This window comes from Cannabis sativa, chromosome 6, assembly GCF_029168945.1.
Source record: "Cannabis sativa cultivar Pink pepper isolate KNU-18-1 chromosome 6, ASM2916894v1, whole genome shotgun sequence".
Classification (NCBI taxonomy): Eukaryota; Viridiplantae; Streptophyta; class Magnoliopsida; order Rosales; family Cannabaceae; genus Cannabis; species Cannabis sativa.
In genome coordinates, this window is record NC_083606.1 from 7,608,490 (window position 1) to 7,626,495 (window position 18,006).

The following is an 18,006-nucleotide window of genomic DNA, read 5'->3' on the forward strand; positions in this document are numbered from 1 at the left end:
TTAGGGATTTTTGTTGAAGTTGTTCTTCCAGTTTCTTCCAAATCTGGGCATGGGTTTCTTCCTTGTCTATTAGTCTGATTATGGCATCTGATAAGTTGACTATCATGATTCCAGTTGCAGTTTCCAAGTATTCTTCTTGTTGAATCTTGGTAGTTCCTTCTGGCCATTCTATAGGATCATTAAGCACTCTCAACAGTTTCTGTTGAGCCAAGAGTGACTTAATTTTCCTTCTCCAAATCCTGTAATCACCAGAACCATCAAATTTGTCAATGTCAACCTTTAAATTGCTCATAGTTAATGAATTTAAATAAGATAAATAGAGATAAGTGTTAATAGGCAATTTAGTTATAAAGATTATTATAATGTATCCCAGAAATCCTTTATTAAAGATTTCAAGTTGATCTGGTTGAGTTCTTGAATTTCTTGTTTGTATTTCTTGATTTCTTGCTTGAGTTTTCTTCCTTCTTGATTAGTTTGAATGTTGATCCTTTTCCAGCTTTAACCAAGCTCTGATACCATTGTAGGAAATTTAAGATAGCATTTTACTATCCTGCCCCTACACCAACAAACAACACTAATCAATAATTAAGGTCAATTTCGACCTTTCACAGTTCAATGACTTTTCAAAGTCAGAACACCAAAACGACAGCGTTTTGTGTTTGAACAAAACCCCAAGACTCGAGAATCTTCTCAGTCACTTTCTCTCTTCCTTAGGTTTCTCCTCGAAACCCTAGCAGAGAGTTTCTCTCTGAGAAACTCGAAGCCAAACCCTAGAAAACCCAGAAATCCCAACACAAACACAAAGCCAAGATCAGATCTACAATGATCTGATCTAAACACAACCACACACACAAACAGAAATAGATTAGGGTTAGAATACACCAGATTTTTCCCGAAGTTCACCAATAAATTGGCTACGTCTCCGTTTGAGCTGCTCCTCAAATCTGAGAGCTCGATTCCACTATTTCTTATTGATCTGAAGTACAATAATGGAGATTCCAAGTCACAGGTAAATTTCTGACTGGTAATCTCAAGTTTAATACAAGTATTTTGTGTTTAATCCCTCTCTCTCTCTAGATCTAACTTTCTGTTGTTTTATGTGCATGTACGAGCTTTGCTTTCTCCTTCTTCAAGTTCTTCCAACTCTGGATCTTGAAGAACACCCTCAACCATGTAGATCTGGGCTTAGATGCAGGTATATATAGATCTAGGGTTCTGGTTTTTGTTTCTGTATTTGTTAGTTAGATTAGTTACAGAAATTAGTTAGGTGTGGATTAACCAAATCCATTCTAACTAATTTTTGTTAGGTATTCTAGAGGCCGAAGGCCAAATTAGGGATTTGCTTGTAATTACTTTTCTATCCTTTTGTATTAAGTGTATTGAATCTAATATCAGTGTAAGTGGAGGTTTAATCCAACAAACATCATTGATTGCTTAAAGTATGTGAATTATTGATATCGATTACATGTGTTTAATTGACGATGTTTGTTTGATGAAATATGATGTTGTGTTTTTACTTTTTTTGCTGTGTCTTTGTGACTCAAGGGTGTTTTGTGGTGCAGGTAAGGGAAATAAAAAGTTAGGACAACCATGAGCGAGAAGTCTTCTTTGGTAAATGTACATATTAGCCCATCCGACTAGCAGTGCCAAGTTGTCGGGATTTTGTTTTACGGTTCTTTTGACTTATATGTATATTTTGATATAATACTGTAATGACATCTTTTGTAATATTTTAAAAGAGGATCCCTAACTTCAAAAATTATAATGCCATAAATTTTTATATTTCAAAATAATTAGCAAAGTTTTAATTAAATTATAATTTTCTTTTAAATCGTTAATTTATTATTATAAATTAATTTATAAAAGCACACACATGGCGCCCTACGGGTTAAGGTGTTACATTGGTGTTGTTTAGGTTGGGCTTGAGCAGGATGTGTATCAAGTTGGGTTTGAGCTAGTAGTTCTAGTTGGGAAACATGTTGGAATTCAGGTTGGGTTTCAACTGGTGGTTCTGCTTGGGAAGAAGGTTAGGTTTTCAGGTGGTGGTTCTGCTTAGGTTTTAACTGGTGGCTCTGGTTGTGTATCAGGTTGTTGGTCAGGTATAAAGTTTGTCAAAGGGGGGGGGGGGGTGCATGATCAACCTCCTCTGTACTTTGCTAATGAACTATTCTCAACCATCTCAATATTAACCTTTTTGCCCTAGGTGTTTCCTCTTTCTCAATGGATCCAATTATTACAATCTCAAGGGATTAAGGTTCAACATCACTTACTATATCATCAGGTACCTAACACAAAGGCAAACATATGTTAAAACTCAAGGCAGCAATAAAAAAATAAAAATAAAAAAATCACAGACAGACAACTACAATAGTTACAATAGTTACATTTTCAAGCTCTTAACATATACCATGTAATCTTCATCTCCATGAGCACTGAAGCATTTTGAATTTTTTTACAAATTCCTCCTCTTTATGGGCCTAATCATAGTAATCATCATACTCATCTATTTCATTTGATATAGGCTCTTGAGGTGGTTCAAATATCATGAGAGTAGATGTCTTTGTCTCAGTAGATGATGTTGATGAAATCTCAATTGGTTCCTCAATTTCATCATATTTAATCTCATCACTACACCCATGTGCAAGTAAATCTCCAAAAGCCACAAACATGTTGTAAAAGTAGTTTTCTTAGTTCTTCTGATCTGGGGGGCTCACAACCACGTCAGGCAGCCTCCTACTGTCTTTGGAAAACTCCTTAATTGTACACCTGGCCAATCTTTGAGGAGGCTATCTTCTTTCCACTCAATTACACATTCTAAATCTGGTAACACCAAGTAAATGGAAGCTTTTGTATAATTTCTACTTCTCAAATCATCCACCATTAAAGCAATCTCTCTTTACACTACAAACATAAAACCCAAATTCAAGTGCTTCCCATATGGCTTGAACAAAAGTCGAATAGGAATTTTTATTGTAGTTCTCTGGCTATATGTTCCAAGTCCTCCCTTGAGAAACTTTCTACTTTGTAATTTTTAAAACAATCATACACCCCACCTTCATATCTTCTATTTCCAAAAGGGGTAAACCATCTACCCCTATGGAATAACTTCACTGTAAATTGATCATCCTTATTCCCTGGAAATATGTTAGGAACCAATAATAAGATGACAATTGTAAGAGCCTTGAATTAGGCTAAACTTCAACTTATTTGACATATTGGGTGAAACCCTCCAAAACATTTAACCCCCATGAAAACCGACAAAAAAATAGCATGTGCAAGTGTACCCTACAGACAAAGACAAATAAATAGCAAATATTCTTTTAGGATAACTCACTTCTTCAACTCTTTACTCAATATTCAAAGTATCATTAACAACTCATCTGCCATTCCACTTAAGCCGCAAATCCTCGAACCTTTAACCAAATACTCAACCAAGAATCCCACTATAAAACCAACATTTTCTCACTCACAAATCCTACCAACCATCTCCAAACCAGAAACCCTAGAAATGTCATTACCCGTAACAAAAACCTAAAAATGTGACTACCCATAATGAAAAATCCTACAAATATGAATAACCAGTGAAACTTAGCGTAATTAGGTGGGAGATCTCCAAACAATCGCATGAGATATCACAATTCCACCATCGACAATCGAACTCCTCCTCTAAATCCAAAACACCTTCTCGTTTCCAATTTTTGATAATGGAGAACCGTTTGGTTTTTCGTTTTTGATTTTTTGGTTTTCATGTTTATTGTCTTTTCTTTTTTCTATAATGAGTATGTTTTAGTTTTTATTTTATTTTATTTTAATCATGCTTTTTTTTTATATATAATTTTGATTGGTTTTGTTTAAGTTTCTTATAATATGCTTAATTGCATCTCACATAAAGGCAAGTAAGTGCATATATTTTTTTACTTATTATCACTTAGGACCCGCCTGGCAAATAGAAGAGCTAGATCAATGGAACAATACATAACAAAAAGAAATAGTAATTTTGGGAGTTTTACTCCCCAAATTTAAATATAAAGATTAATCGTGCTAAACTTAAAATTTTAAGTAGTTTAGTCGCAAATCACCCTATTTTTAATATAGTGGTGTTATGTACTCAAAATTTTGATGTCTATAATTGGTAGTGATATCTTTTAACAAAAAAGTACTCAAACATAAGTAAGATAGTTAGTCTATTAGGTTCAATCCCTTAAGCTCCATTAAATACTAAATATATTTCACTTTGATCTTAGTCCAACTAACAAATAAAAGTTAATTTAAAAAAAAAAAAATAATAATTGAAGGTTAGAAATTGCAGTGGCGATCAATCTTAGTCAACATGAGAAAGCACAAATTCATTTGTAATCTTAGATTACTAACAAGTTAACCAAGTAAAATTATTTTGCAAAATATGATGTTTTGCTACTAAAAAGTGAAGTAATATGAAAGAGTAACTAAAAACTTTAGTAGATTACTTTCAACATTACTTATTATTGGTAACTCATTGAGTTGCTCGAATTCCCGTAGTTTGATTGGTTGATTGACATTTTTGTTAGAATGACACTAAAAACCAATGTATATTTCCCTCTTTCAAAAATGCTATATTTTCAAAAACATTATTCGAAATTTACTAATCCAATTTCTTTGTTTGTATAATATTATCTTTTTCTGTCCACATCATATTCCACCCTTTTTCTCTTCCCAAATTAATCACCTGGTAAGAGTTTCACAAAGAACAAAAGAGGAAGTGTTCCTTTTAGGTTGTGAAGCTTCCTAGTCAATATAAGTTGTTTCAAATAACGAAGCTTCACATCCTATTTAGGTTGTCCAAACAACAAATACCCTATTTAAAAGGGATAATTACATATATCACACTGTTTTTTTATTATTATTTATATTGTTACGTTTAAATATTTTTTTTAAGATTTTTACAATGATTCTGAATTTTAGGTAAAAATTTACAATTTTACTATCATACGCCATTTTTTATAAAACAACTGTAAACAACAAAACAGAACAATTAAAACAACAGTGGAACAACTGTGAAAACTTAACACAGTACACAGTATAAAACTTACACTGTATTTTAGAAAAAAATTCTGCCCCATAATAAATCTCAAAATAAAGGAAAACTTACAAAAATACTGGAATTTGGGATAAGTTTTACAAAAATACTGTCACGCAAATTTTCAAAAATACTGTATTTTTATAAAACACCAGTAGAACACAAAATAGAACAACTAAAAACAACAGCGGAACAACTACAAAACAACAGTAGAACACCAGTGAAAACTTAACACAGTATACCGGAGTATGAAACTTATAAAAAAAATACAGTAAAACAGTAAAAAATACCGCCTGACAGTATTTTTGTAAAAAAATAGCAAAAGCTAGTATACTATGTAAATTTCCCAAAATAAAGGGAAACTTACAAAAATACTGGAATTTTGGTTAATTTTTACAAAAATACTGTCACACGGAAATTTTTTCAAAAATACTGTGTTTTTATAAAACACCAGTAAAACACAAAGCAGAACAACTCGAAACAACAGTAGAACAACTTAAAAACACCAGTAGAACACCAATGAAACTTAACACAGTATGAAACTTATAAAAAAACACAATAAAAAAGTAAAAAATACCGCCTGACAGTATTTTTGTAAAAAAATGGCAAAAGTTAGTATAACATGTAAATTTCCCAAAATAAATCTCATTATTCCAGGCAAGGAGGAAATTACACTCTATACCCTTTTTATATTGTCCTCTTTTATTTTTACCCTCTTTTTTAAAATTTATCATTTTTACCTCTTTTTTTAAACATTGTACCAATTTTGCCCCCGTCACTTCAAGATACTCTCCATGTGACTCTCTTATGTCAGGGTATTTTGGGTACAATACATATAAAAAGAGGTATGTTTCAAATAAATATAAAATTAGAGGTAAATTTGATTAATTGATTAATAAAAGAGGCATTTTTCAACTTACCCCTATTTCAAAGCCCTGTTATGGCATCACTATTAATTGGGCTTTAAAACTTCACATCATTATGGCCCAATAATATGATCTGGCCCAACGAACTTTTTTTTCTTTTTTTTGGTTAAAATGAAGAAATATGAGTGAGAAGAAACTTAAAAACAGTTCCCTTTTCCAGTATCGGCAATTACAGAGGGAAAGAGCTTCTTCACTTCAAAAAAAAAAAAAAAAAAATGGGAGGCGTCGGCAACGGTATATTTCTTCTCTTTTCTATTTCTCTGTTTGTTTCCTGAGAAAATTACTTCAACTTGAAAATTTTGCATAATTGAATGTACTAAACTTTCCAGTTCTTTGTTTTTGCCCACATTTTCATTCTAACTTAACTACTAAGTACCTCAATCTCTAACTAGATTCATGTGATTCTTCTATACTTCTAGATCTCAAAAACCCTAATTTCGAAACCCCATTTTCTTTGCTGAAACAGATACGGCGTCACCGAACTCATTCCTCTCAGACAAATCAGCCAAGGTCTTCGTGGCGGGACACAGGGGATTGGTCGGGTCCGCCATTGTTAGGAAGCTTCAAGCTCTGGGATTCACCAATCTAGTCCTCCGAACCCACGCCGAGCTCGATCTCACACGCCAAAACGACGTCGATTCGTTCTTCGATTCCGAGAAGCCTCGATTCGTCATCCTCGCGGCGGCCAAAGTCGGTGGAATCCATGCCAACAACACCTACCCTGCTGATTTCATCGCCGTCAATCTTCAGATTCAAACCAACGTCATCGACTCCGCTTACCGCCATGGAGTCCAGAAGCTTCTCTTCTTGGGTTCCTCATGCATTTACCCCAAATTCGCACCCCAACCAATTCCCGAACAAGCTCTTCTCACCGGTCCATTAGAGCCAACCAACGAGTGGTACGCAGTGGCCAAGATCACCGGAATCAAGATGTGTCAGGCTTACCGGATCCAATACGGTTGGGACGCAATTTCAGGGATGCCCACAAACCTATACGGCCCAAACGACAACTTCCACCCGGAGAATTCTCACGTTTTACCGGCATTGATGAGGAGGTTTCACGAGGCCAAGGTGAAGAGTTCTAAGGAAGTTGTCGTTTGGGGAACTGGTAGCCCTTTAAGGGAGTTTTTGCACGTAGACGACTTGGCAGATGGTGTCGTTTTTATGATGGAGAATTACAGTGGATTGGAGCATGTGAATGTTGGGAGTGGTAAGGAGGTCACCATTAAGGAGCTAGCTGAGCTTGTTAAGGAGGTTGTGGGTTTTGAAGGTGACCTTGTTTGGGATAGTTCCAAGCCTGATGGGACTCCCAGGAAGCTCATGGACAGTTCCAAGCTTCTGGGACTTGGTTGGAACCCAAATATTTCTCTCAAGGATGGACTTGTTGATACCTATAATTGGTATTTGGAACATGTCAAGCAATGATTTTCAGGTGATTTCAACTCAAAATCGTATATGCTTTTTCCCATTTTGTTCTTTCAGAATTAAGTTATTCTAAATCATTGTTATTGAATGTGTCTTTACTAAGTTATTTGAACACTTGTTATGTACCAAATTTATGTGGAATAATTTCTGATTCTGTGTACCATGTTATTGGAATATTGGGAGATACATCTTTTTAAGAGAGAATTGTATAAGAACAAAGTGAGTTAATGTGAAGAATTGAAATACCTTTCATGCCTGCTTTGTACATTTTTTATATAAGAACAAAGTGAGTTATTATGTCAGATGTCTTTTTTAAAGCTACTACTAGAAGAAATGCATGGCCTTTTCAGTGCTTATGATTCTTTGTTCTCCATTAGAATTGCTTGCTTTTGGTTTATACTATTTTATCTTGATCTAAATGTGCCATGGTTCTGGTATTTTGCATAGTTTGTAATGTGTTAGTTGCCAGTTGGTGCCTTTATCATAACAGAACATATTCTAAGAGTGTAATGTCATTTTTCCTTATATATTCTAGAGATACTCTTGGATTTAATTTGAGTGTTATCATTAATGTTCCAAGTGTTCATTTATTGGCTTATTAAATCTTGTAACAACCACTTTAAAGGTTAAATACATTGTAATTGTAATAGTCAGCTTTATCAATATATAAATAGGTGAACCCAAATCTTAACAAAAGTTAATCATAAGTTAAACTTTCAGTAGACAAAAGCTTAATAGTCTGTACCAATTTTGAGTGATTGTTACTTTATTGGAGAGTTACAGTTTTAAATTAAACCGGTTGTTTGGCTTTACAGTTTAAAAACTGTTTTCAAAAATTTTTAAAAACTGTTTTTTAAAAATTGAGTTTTAAAAAACTAGAAAACAGAAAATATCAAAATGTTGTTTTCAATTTTCAAAAATAATTTTTTTTTTCTAACATATTATATTTTATATTTTGCTCACATACTCGAATCCTAGACCCGAAACCATACCCGAACCTAGACTCAGATGGGTTAATGTCATGGTATGGTGTTAAAATATTGATTTTTTTTCGTACAAAAAAAAAAAAAAATTCTAAAAACAGTTTTTTAAATTTTGTGCCAAACACCATTAAATTTTTAAAATGACAAAAAACTGTTTTCTATTCTTACTTTTAAAAATTGAAAATTGAAAACTGAAAACACAGTCAAACAAGCTCTAAGTATTGGAAAGAATTAAGAAAGTAGCTTCACCAAATGTGTTTTCTATGTAAGAAGAAAAAATGACTTCCTAGATAATAGGAGAGTCTATGACTCTTTTTATAAAAGGCAATTGCATCAACATAAAAATTCAGAAATTTGCCCAATTACAATTACCAAACAAACTAGCAATAGAAGTAAGTGTATGGGCCACTTCTAGTTAAATGACAAGTGGCACCACCTACAACACTTAATTATCAAACAACATTCGACACAACCAAACTATTGAAGGAGCACCCATGACTTCTCATTCTCAACAACACCCACACTGCCCAAGCAGCCCAACCAACTCCCAACACTTCCCTACTAATCACACCACCAACCTTCACAAAGCCAGTCCCACAACATGTTTTTAAATACATATTTTAAAACATAATCGTAGGAAAAATAATTTTAAATTCGGGCTGAATATAGCTAGAAGATTTGGGTTCTAGAGTCTCATTAATATTATTGAATATTAATGCGATACTAAACAGATATTTTGTATCTGCAGCTCAATATTCTGTAAGTACAAACCAGAAAGCTAGCAAATAATAAAAGTATAAAAAAATAAAAACACATAAATTTTTTATTTGCAGATTGTTACTGTTGGAAATTATTTTACCAGTATCTTAGATCTAGTCACAAGTATGTTTATTAACATCCTAAATAAGAACTTTCTAAAACGATGAAATAAACACATATAAAGTTTAAGAAACCTTACATTGGGTGCAGCGGAATATAATGACTCCTTCCGTTCAGATATCTAGCCCTTGTTTCCTTTCTGTAGCAGAGCATTATCAATATCTGAACCTGGATCTCTTTCTCTGAATCTTTGATGCTGAATCTCCTTTGCTGATGATCTTTCTTCACGATCTTCCTCACTATGATTGAGGTATCACTTGATGTGTGTGGGCACTACTCTAATCACTAAGGATTTCGAAATTCAAAGGAAGAAGAAAGAAGAAGTGGTAGCTAAAGATAGGGAGAGAGAAAGCTCAGTTTTCTGAAATCAGAAGAAGTCTGAAGAAAAGTGTAATTTTCCTGAAGCCTTCACTATCTATTTATAGCATTCCACTAGGGTTAGATTTGAATTATATGGCATTAAAATAATGAAAAAATCAACTTAAAATAGCTACAAAGGTGGCCGGCCAAGCATTAGTGGATTGGGCCTTGGGTTTTGCAATTTTGCAATTTTAACACCTTTTGTATCTGATTTTCTCAAAAATGTCAATTTCCTAATTCAACCATTTAAATGCCAATTCTAACTATTTAATAACTATAAATAATTATTAAATAATATTGTCATTTATCATATTTATTAATTGAACCATACAAAGTATCATAATTAACAAATATGCCCCTATAAACTCTTTCCTTACAATTTCGCCCTTACTTAGTGAAAAATTCACAAATAGACATAGTCTAATTTGAGAATTATAATTGATTAATCAAAACCAATTACATGAGTCTTACAAGCAATACTATCTCAACTAGTGGGGGGACCATGGGTCTATATAACCAAGCTTCCAATAAGTAGATCAAGAATTTAGCACTAAAATTCACTAACTTATTAATTCTTCGTTGAATCCACGCATAGAACTTAGAATTGCACTCTCAGTATATAGAATGCTCTATATGTTCCACCATATAGACACATCATTAGTTATCCATTGTTATAATCCTAATGTGATCAATGATCCTCTATATGAATGATCTACATTGTAAAGGGATTAAATTACCGTTACACCCTACAATGTATTTATTCCTTAAAACACTTGACCCCGTATAAATGATATTTCAGCTTATGTGAAATGAGTACTCCACCATTTATTTTCGTTTGGTCAAGCTCGAAGGAGATCATCCTTTGCTTACTATTCGCCAGATAGAAGCTATAGATTCCATGTTTATGATAGCGCTCCCACTCAATTGCACTACCGCGTTCCGAAAATGTACGTATCACCCTGACCTAAAAGTAGGCTTAACTAACAAATCAAAGAACACGAATAGCCTTTCAAGATTGAGCCTAATCATAACAGGATTAAGAACATTTGATCTAGGATCAACTTGGCGATATTGACTTGAATAGATTTTACGGTAAGTTTAATTAAATCTAAGTCAAAGTTCAATATCGGTCCCTTCCGATGCATACTCCATGCATCCAACCTGAGCTTTACTTTAACCAATGCTCTGGAAAGAACATAGCACTTCTCCAAATGCAAGTAAACTCTGTTGTAGATTATCATATCAGTAAAACCCTGTGTCTGATAAATCTAGGAAACTTTATTCACATAGTCATGTTTACTTTCCAATGTGTTGACGGCACAATAAACAGGATCAAGTATGTGAAAAGGGTTTCAGATGAATTTATACATTATGTACATATAATCATGAAATAAATCATGTGAACCATGCAACATTAAATGTTATTTCTGATCTATATTAATAAGTAAATCTGATTATATTGAAATGAGTTTTATTTAGGGCATAAAACCCAACAGTTACTAATTCACGGGGCCACACCTAGAGATATTCATTAGTAAGATCGTAAAAATATAAAGTTTTTTAGTTATGCATAAGTAGATTCTCTCTAATTGTATGTCATTACACCTTCATGAATGAATCTTTCTGAACCTTCAAGAACTCGAACTCCCTTCTATCTGCTTGAAGTGTGGTTGCTTCCTCCCGAGACAAGACTTGAATGTAATGATATTGGAGAGTGGATTTACTTTATATAAGCAGTTCAGCTAAAGGAGACTAAGTAGAAAGAATTAGTTAATAATCCTAACCATCTAAACTAACTAATATAACAAAATCAATACAATCACATGTCTAATATCCCCCATCAAGGTGGAGTGTACAAGTTTTGTACACCCATCTTGGAGATAATGTTTAGATACTGAGAGGGAAACAAAGCTTTAGTAAAGACATCTGCTAGGTTGTGCTTGGAGGAAACATGTATCATCTTGAGTGTGCCTTGGTTGACTTTCTCCCGGACGATGTGGAAGTCTATCTCCACATGCTTGGTCCGCTCGTGGTAAACGGAATTCTTAGAGATGTGAATAGTAGCATCATTGTCGCAATATAGAAGGACATGAATGGTGGGAGTGATTCCAAAGTCCATGAGTATGGCCATGATCCAGGTGACTTCACAAGTGGCGTGTATCATATCGCGATATTTAGCTTCCGCAGAGGATTGAGAGACCGCTTATTGTTTTTTTAATTTCCACGAGACGACAAAGGATTCTAAGAACACATAATACCAGTAATAGAGCGCCTCGTATCTTGACAACTCCCCCAATCAGCATCAGAAAAAAGTTTCAATCAAATTGCAGATGGAAATAAGTTGGTTTCAACATATGCTGAGATGCGAGGGTACTAGAGGATGGGAAGAACAAACCCTGTCCTCGGGTGCCTTTTAAGTATTGTAATATTACGTGGGTAGCGTTCAGATGTGGTAATCTTGATGATGTTAGATATTGACTTAGGCAATTTACGACATAAGAGATATCAAGCCAAGAAATGTTGAGATAAACAAGCTTCCCAATAAGGCTTCAGTAGGAGAAAGGGTCATGGAGAAGATCTCCTTGATCTTTGCTTAGTTTTAGATTGGGTTCCATGGGAGTAGGGGTTGGTTTGCAGCCAAGGAAGCCACTCTCGAAAAGTAATTGCAAAGTGAAGGGCCTTTGAGATATCGATATGCCTGAAGTGGTTTGAATAATCTCTGATCTTAAGCAATGAGCCAATATCTTTAAGTTTGAATTTGATGTCTAGTTTTTGTTTGAATTTAAGTATGGCTTGATTATTGTTGCTAGAAACTATTATATCATGAGTGCAATGAATTTTGTGGATTTTTTTTTTTTTTTGGTGAAGAGCGAATTATCGAATGGTGATTGAATGAAACCATCAATTAGAAAGGTAGAGCTAAGTTTCTCATACCATTGTTTAGAGGTTTGCTTGAGGCCATAAAGACTCTTCTGTAGTTTGCATACATGATTAGGGGGAAGGGGTTGAGTTGGTTTGTAACTAGGGGGAAGCTTCATGTATACCTCTTCATGGAGGTCACCATGAAGGAAGGCGTATTGAAATCTATTTGGTGAAGAGTCTATTGGTTGATGGCTGCTAATGCCAACCTGATTTTGAGAGTGTTGAATTTAGCCACGAGGGCATATGTTTGAATGTTATCAACACTTGGTTTCTGGTTATAACCTTTAGCGACAAGGCGAGCTTTGTAGCATCCTACCTCACCTTGTTGGTTATATTTGACTTTATAAACATACTTGCAGCCAATAGGTTTATGGCCTGGAGGAAGAGTGGTGACTATCCAAGTTTTATCTTTTGCTAAAGCTTGTGTTTCATTGTCCATGCCATTGTTCCACACTTGAATTTTTGATGCAGCTTCATAGGATGTGGGTTCAATGATAGTGTTGGCAACAAGGGCAGCTGCTATAAAATAGGGGGAAGAATAGTATAATGAAGATGATTATCAATGGGATGCATGGTTGAAACTAAAGCAACAGTTAGTTAACAAGCATAATCATCGAGATATGATGGTTTGTGAGATAATCTCCCAGTACGAGTAATGATTGGTGAGGTTGAAGATATTTGTGTGGGTTGTGTGGATCCATTGGGAGAAGCATGGGGTGCGAATGTGTGATGATTATTGTCAGATTGTACACCTAAGGGGATGCTGTTAGAAGGGAGCACATTAAGATAAAAAAAAAAAAAAATCGGTACATGAGATGGGGGAATTATTATTAAATGGGAAGATTTTTTCATGGAAAATAACATTTTGAGACTGATATATTTGATCGATTTGGAGATCCAACAAAGCATAGGCTTTCATCCCATTAGGATAGCCAATAAAAACGGAGGCACGACTTTGTGGGGGAGAATTTGTGTTGTTGAGACAAGAGAATAGAGTCATAGGGAAGACATCTAAAGCTTCGTAGATGATCATAAGTGGGAGTTTTGTTGTATAGCACTTCAAAGGAAGTGAGCCCTTTGAAGAGGGCAAACGGGGTGCGGTTTATCAAGTATGTGGCAGTCCTAATGATATAGGACCAGTAGCAAATTGGTATATGGGACTGGAATAAAAGTGCTCGGAGTACCTTGAGAAGATGTTGATGTTTCCGTTCAATTACGAAATTTTGTTGGGATCGTTCTACACAAGAATGATATCGAAGAACACCCTTTAAAGCAAAGAAGGAATGAAGATTAAGTTCATTTGCATTATCAGTTCGACCAACCTTGATTTTGGCAGAGAACTGAGTGCATATGAAAGTAAAAAAAAATCTAGTATGATATTTTGGACATCAGATTTTGCTTTGAGTAGATATGTCCAAGTGAATTGGGATTTATCATCGACAATGGTTAGAAAATATTTGTAGCCTTCGATGCTTATGGAAGTGAAAGGTCTCCAAATATCAAGGTGAATCAAATCAAATGTGGCAGAGCAAAATTATGATTAGAAATAAATGGCAAACGTTTTTGCTTAACGGTGACTTATGATGTCGATAGAGGATGTTGGATCAGTAGTAGTATCCTAGGAAGAAGAGGTTTGATTGGCAACAGATTTGTCATTCTTAATTTTCTTCTTGTCACCATATACAAGGGAAAATCCATGTAAAAAATAGCACTTATTGATGTAATGACCAGATTTTTTGCAGTAAGTGCAAGATGGTTGAGGCTTCTTTATATGAAATGGATTGTTTGGAGCTGGTGGTGGATGGGCAACTAAAGCAATAGGAAGAACAAAACCAATGGTGCGTTGTCTTTCTTCTTGAACCATCATTGAAAACACTTAGAAATAGAAGGTATAGGGTCGATAAGAAGGATTTGAGTTCTTACCAAAGCATAGGATTCATTGAGTTCTGTCAAGAACTGGAGAGCTTGATTTCGATTGTAATAGTCTAGGAGAGTTTGCATGGCGCCACAAGTACAGGTAGCCGCGGGTTAAAATTCTTTCAATTCATTCCAATATGATTTCAACTTGGTGAAGTATGAGTTGATGTCAAGATATATCGCCTTGTTAAAGATGAGTGAGATTAGTTTGGAGTTGAAAGACTCTTGAACCATTTTCTTGGTTGAATTGATCAGCCAAATCATTCCACATATCTGCTGCAAGATCGAAGAACATGATACTTTGGGCAATTTCTTTGGAGACAGCTTGAAGAAGCTATGACATCACCATGTTGTTGCAACGAACCCAAGATCAAAGAAAAGGATCGCGAGCTTAGGGGCGAGGGAGTGTACCATCGATGAAGAGGGTCTTATTCTTTGCAGCAAGGGCCATGGATATGGCTCGTTTCCACGAGTAGTAATTGATTTCAGTCCGAACAGAAGAGACCTAGAGAAGGCCTAAGTGATCTCCGACACTCAGGAAGTAATGACTTGAAGGGTCTTCCTGAATGGGTCGATCAGATCTTGAAGAATTGCAGCGAGGATGAGCTACCAAAGAGTCGACAAGGACATGCTCATCACCTCAGACTGAGATTTGGGGCTCAAGGATGGTCTGAGAAGAAGTGTCGCTAAGGTGACCTCGAGTGCTTCACACCATTGTAATGGATTGAGTTATCTCGTCTGATACCATATGAGTTATCGCAGAGTAAAAAGCTCTGCTCTGTTTTATTATCTTTATTGATGTAATAATATTACAGAGTGGATTTGCCTTATATAAGCACTTTAGAGGAAAAAGTCTTTTATTTTATTATTTATTAATGTAAAAATGTTTATGATATTTAATGGGAAATTTACATGGTATACTAACTTTTACTATTTTTTTACAAAAATACTGCTAGGTGGTATTTTTTACTTTTTTACTGTGTTTTTTTATAAGTTTCATACTACAGTATGTTGTGTTAAGTTTTGACTGGTGTTCTACTAGTGTTTTATTGGTGTTCTACTGTTGTTTTGAGTTGTTATGCTTTGTGTTTTACTGGTGTTTTATAAAAACACAGTATTTTTGAAAAGATTTTCGTGTGGCAGTATTTTTGTAAAAGTTAACCCAAATTCTAGTATTTTTGTAAATTTCCCTATTTAATTTGTATTTATTTTTCAACTACCATCTACTACTTACTACTTCAATAATTTTACGATAAAATTGAATAAAATGTGATAAAATGACTATTTTACTGTAAAAATTGTATTTTGATATGTATTATTAAAATCTGTACAAAGAGTATAATTTAGTGGTGTAAAAAGTTAAAAAGCAAAAAAAAAATACTAATTATTCAAAATAAAAAATCTAAAAAATAATATCATAAAGACCCTAAAATATCTTAATTTTTTTTTTTCAGCTTGATACACTTAATAAATACACTTTGGTTTCTGTTTTTGTGAAAATACATAGGAAGATATAGAACACAATTTATTATATAATTGTAGTTATTTGCTCTCCATAGCTAAAATTAATTGAAAGCTATATACTAATAATGGAAAGAACAATCATAGGTTTGGGTTAGTATTGTTTGTTTTTCAGCATAGACAAGTCATTTTCCTAATAATGAATCATAAAAATCACGTTTTGTTAGTAAGATTTAAAATCATTCTGACACTCAACACAGAACCCCAATCAATGAAGCATTCAATGTATTCAAGTAATTAATCTGTCACCATTAAAAAAAATCTGCCATGAAAAATAAATAAACTAAAAAGACAAGAAAAAAAATATAGTTCTGGTGAACTGTTGCTGTAAATACAGTTTGAATTTTTTTTTATATGACACGAAATCGGTATGAGCACGATTAGGCATGAAAAATTATGAGCTTGAACACGACATAATATAATGCTACAAATTGGCACGACAATCTTAGGACTGTTCACAAAGTATTTGATTTAATCTAATCCAATTCAATTTGCAAAATGCGGATATTCACACTTGCAGTTGTTTGAAATCAAAAAATAACTGATTTAATCCAATTCGTACTTAATTATATATATACATATTTTAAAAAATTAATATAAATGTAATATTATATTAGTTTTCATGTGATATTAAAAAAAAAAATACACAAACTTTTAATATCTATACCTATTAAAATCGTTTTTAGTAATATATTGAGTTGGTGTATTTTATTTATTTTTATGATGAAAAATATCATAAAATAATTCCTATTCGTGTAGACACATACACATAAATTTAGATAAATATATATATTAGCTTATTTATTTTAGTAATGAATACATACATATTCGGGTATAAATCTAAATATAAATTGTAATAATTGTTTCGTTTTTTGTCATATGAGATGAGTACATATATACTGACATGTATAATATCAGTTTGTTTTGTATGTAAATGGAGATGGAAATAGATTATTGTTGGAGATTAAGAATTTTTTTTTTTAATATTTGTTAAATTTTGGTTGTGTTGCTGCTGCTGTGTTCTTCTTCTTCTTCTTCTTTTTTTTGCATTTTAATAAAAAAATAAAATAATTTATCATTTTAAAAAAAAGTAATTGATCCAATCTATACTATTGGGAATTAGATTGGATTTAAACTCTTATACGAATTAGATTGGATCCAAAATATAAAATCCACACTTAGTGCAGATTGGATGTTGTTTAACTAAAAAAATGCAGATTGGATCGAATGAACAGCCCTACAAGACACGACATGAGAATCACAAAAGGCATGACACGTAAGTACGAATAGATTTGCTCGAAAAGTACGACACACGACAAGCTCGAAAAGCACAACACGACATATTAAAAAATCTTATAATTTATTATTAATAATAATATATAAATTTATCAATTATAAATAAGTCAAAATAATAATAAAATATAAATATAATACTGAATATTATAATTTTATAATTAAAATTAATAAAATATAAAAAAATGATTATATATTAATTTATTTATAAGATATAATATAAAAATTTAAGTATTTATAAGTAGATAATAAATTTTTATTTAATTATTTATAAAATATTGTTCAAAATTATATAAATATAACTAAAGTTTTGAAGTATATGTATAATTTATAATGGGAAATTTGACATTTTATGCTTAAAAAACACACATGGTGTTATTTTATGTCACCCTCACAAAAGTTTGTTAACTATGCTAATCTTTTAATCTTAACCCCAAAATGCCCCTCTCTCCTACAATCAAAAAATTCAGCCCCTCTCTCCATCTCGTGCCTCTCTCTCTCTCTATTCTCGCACTACTCTTTCTCTCTCTCTCTCTCTCTCTCTCTCTCTCTCTCTCTCTCTCTCTCTCTCTCTCTCTCTCTCTCTCTCTCTCTCTCTCTCTCTCTCTCTCTTTCACTTTCTCTCTCTATTACTACCGGCCGCCAGTTTCACCCTCAAGGTCCACCGCTCACTCCCGCCATTTCCACCCACGGCCGACTCCCACACCACCATTTCCACCCTCAA

General features: G+C 33.6%; 1 protein-coding gene across 1 annotated transcript; it reads left to right on the plus strand.

Annotated features, from left to right (window-relative positions):
• The first annotated feature begins 6,041 nt into the window (after nt 1-6,041).
• On the plus strand, nt 6,042-7,659 carry LOC115725344 (GDP-L-fucose synthase 1). The gene is made up of 2 exons (XM_030654831.2): nt 6,042-6,216; nt 6,449-7,659. Exons 1-2 carry the CDS (start codon nt 6,198-6,200, stop codon nt 7,405-7,407), a joined length of 978 nt encoding a protein of 325 aa, XP_030510691.2. The 5' UTR covers nt 6,042-6,197; the 3' UTR covers nt 7,408-7,659.
• The last annotated feature ends 10,347 nt before the right edge of the window (nt 7,660-18,006 follow it).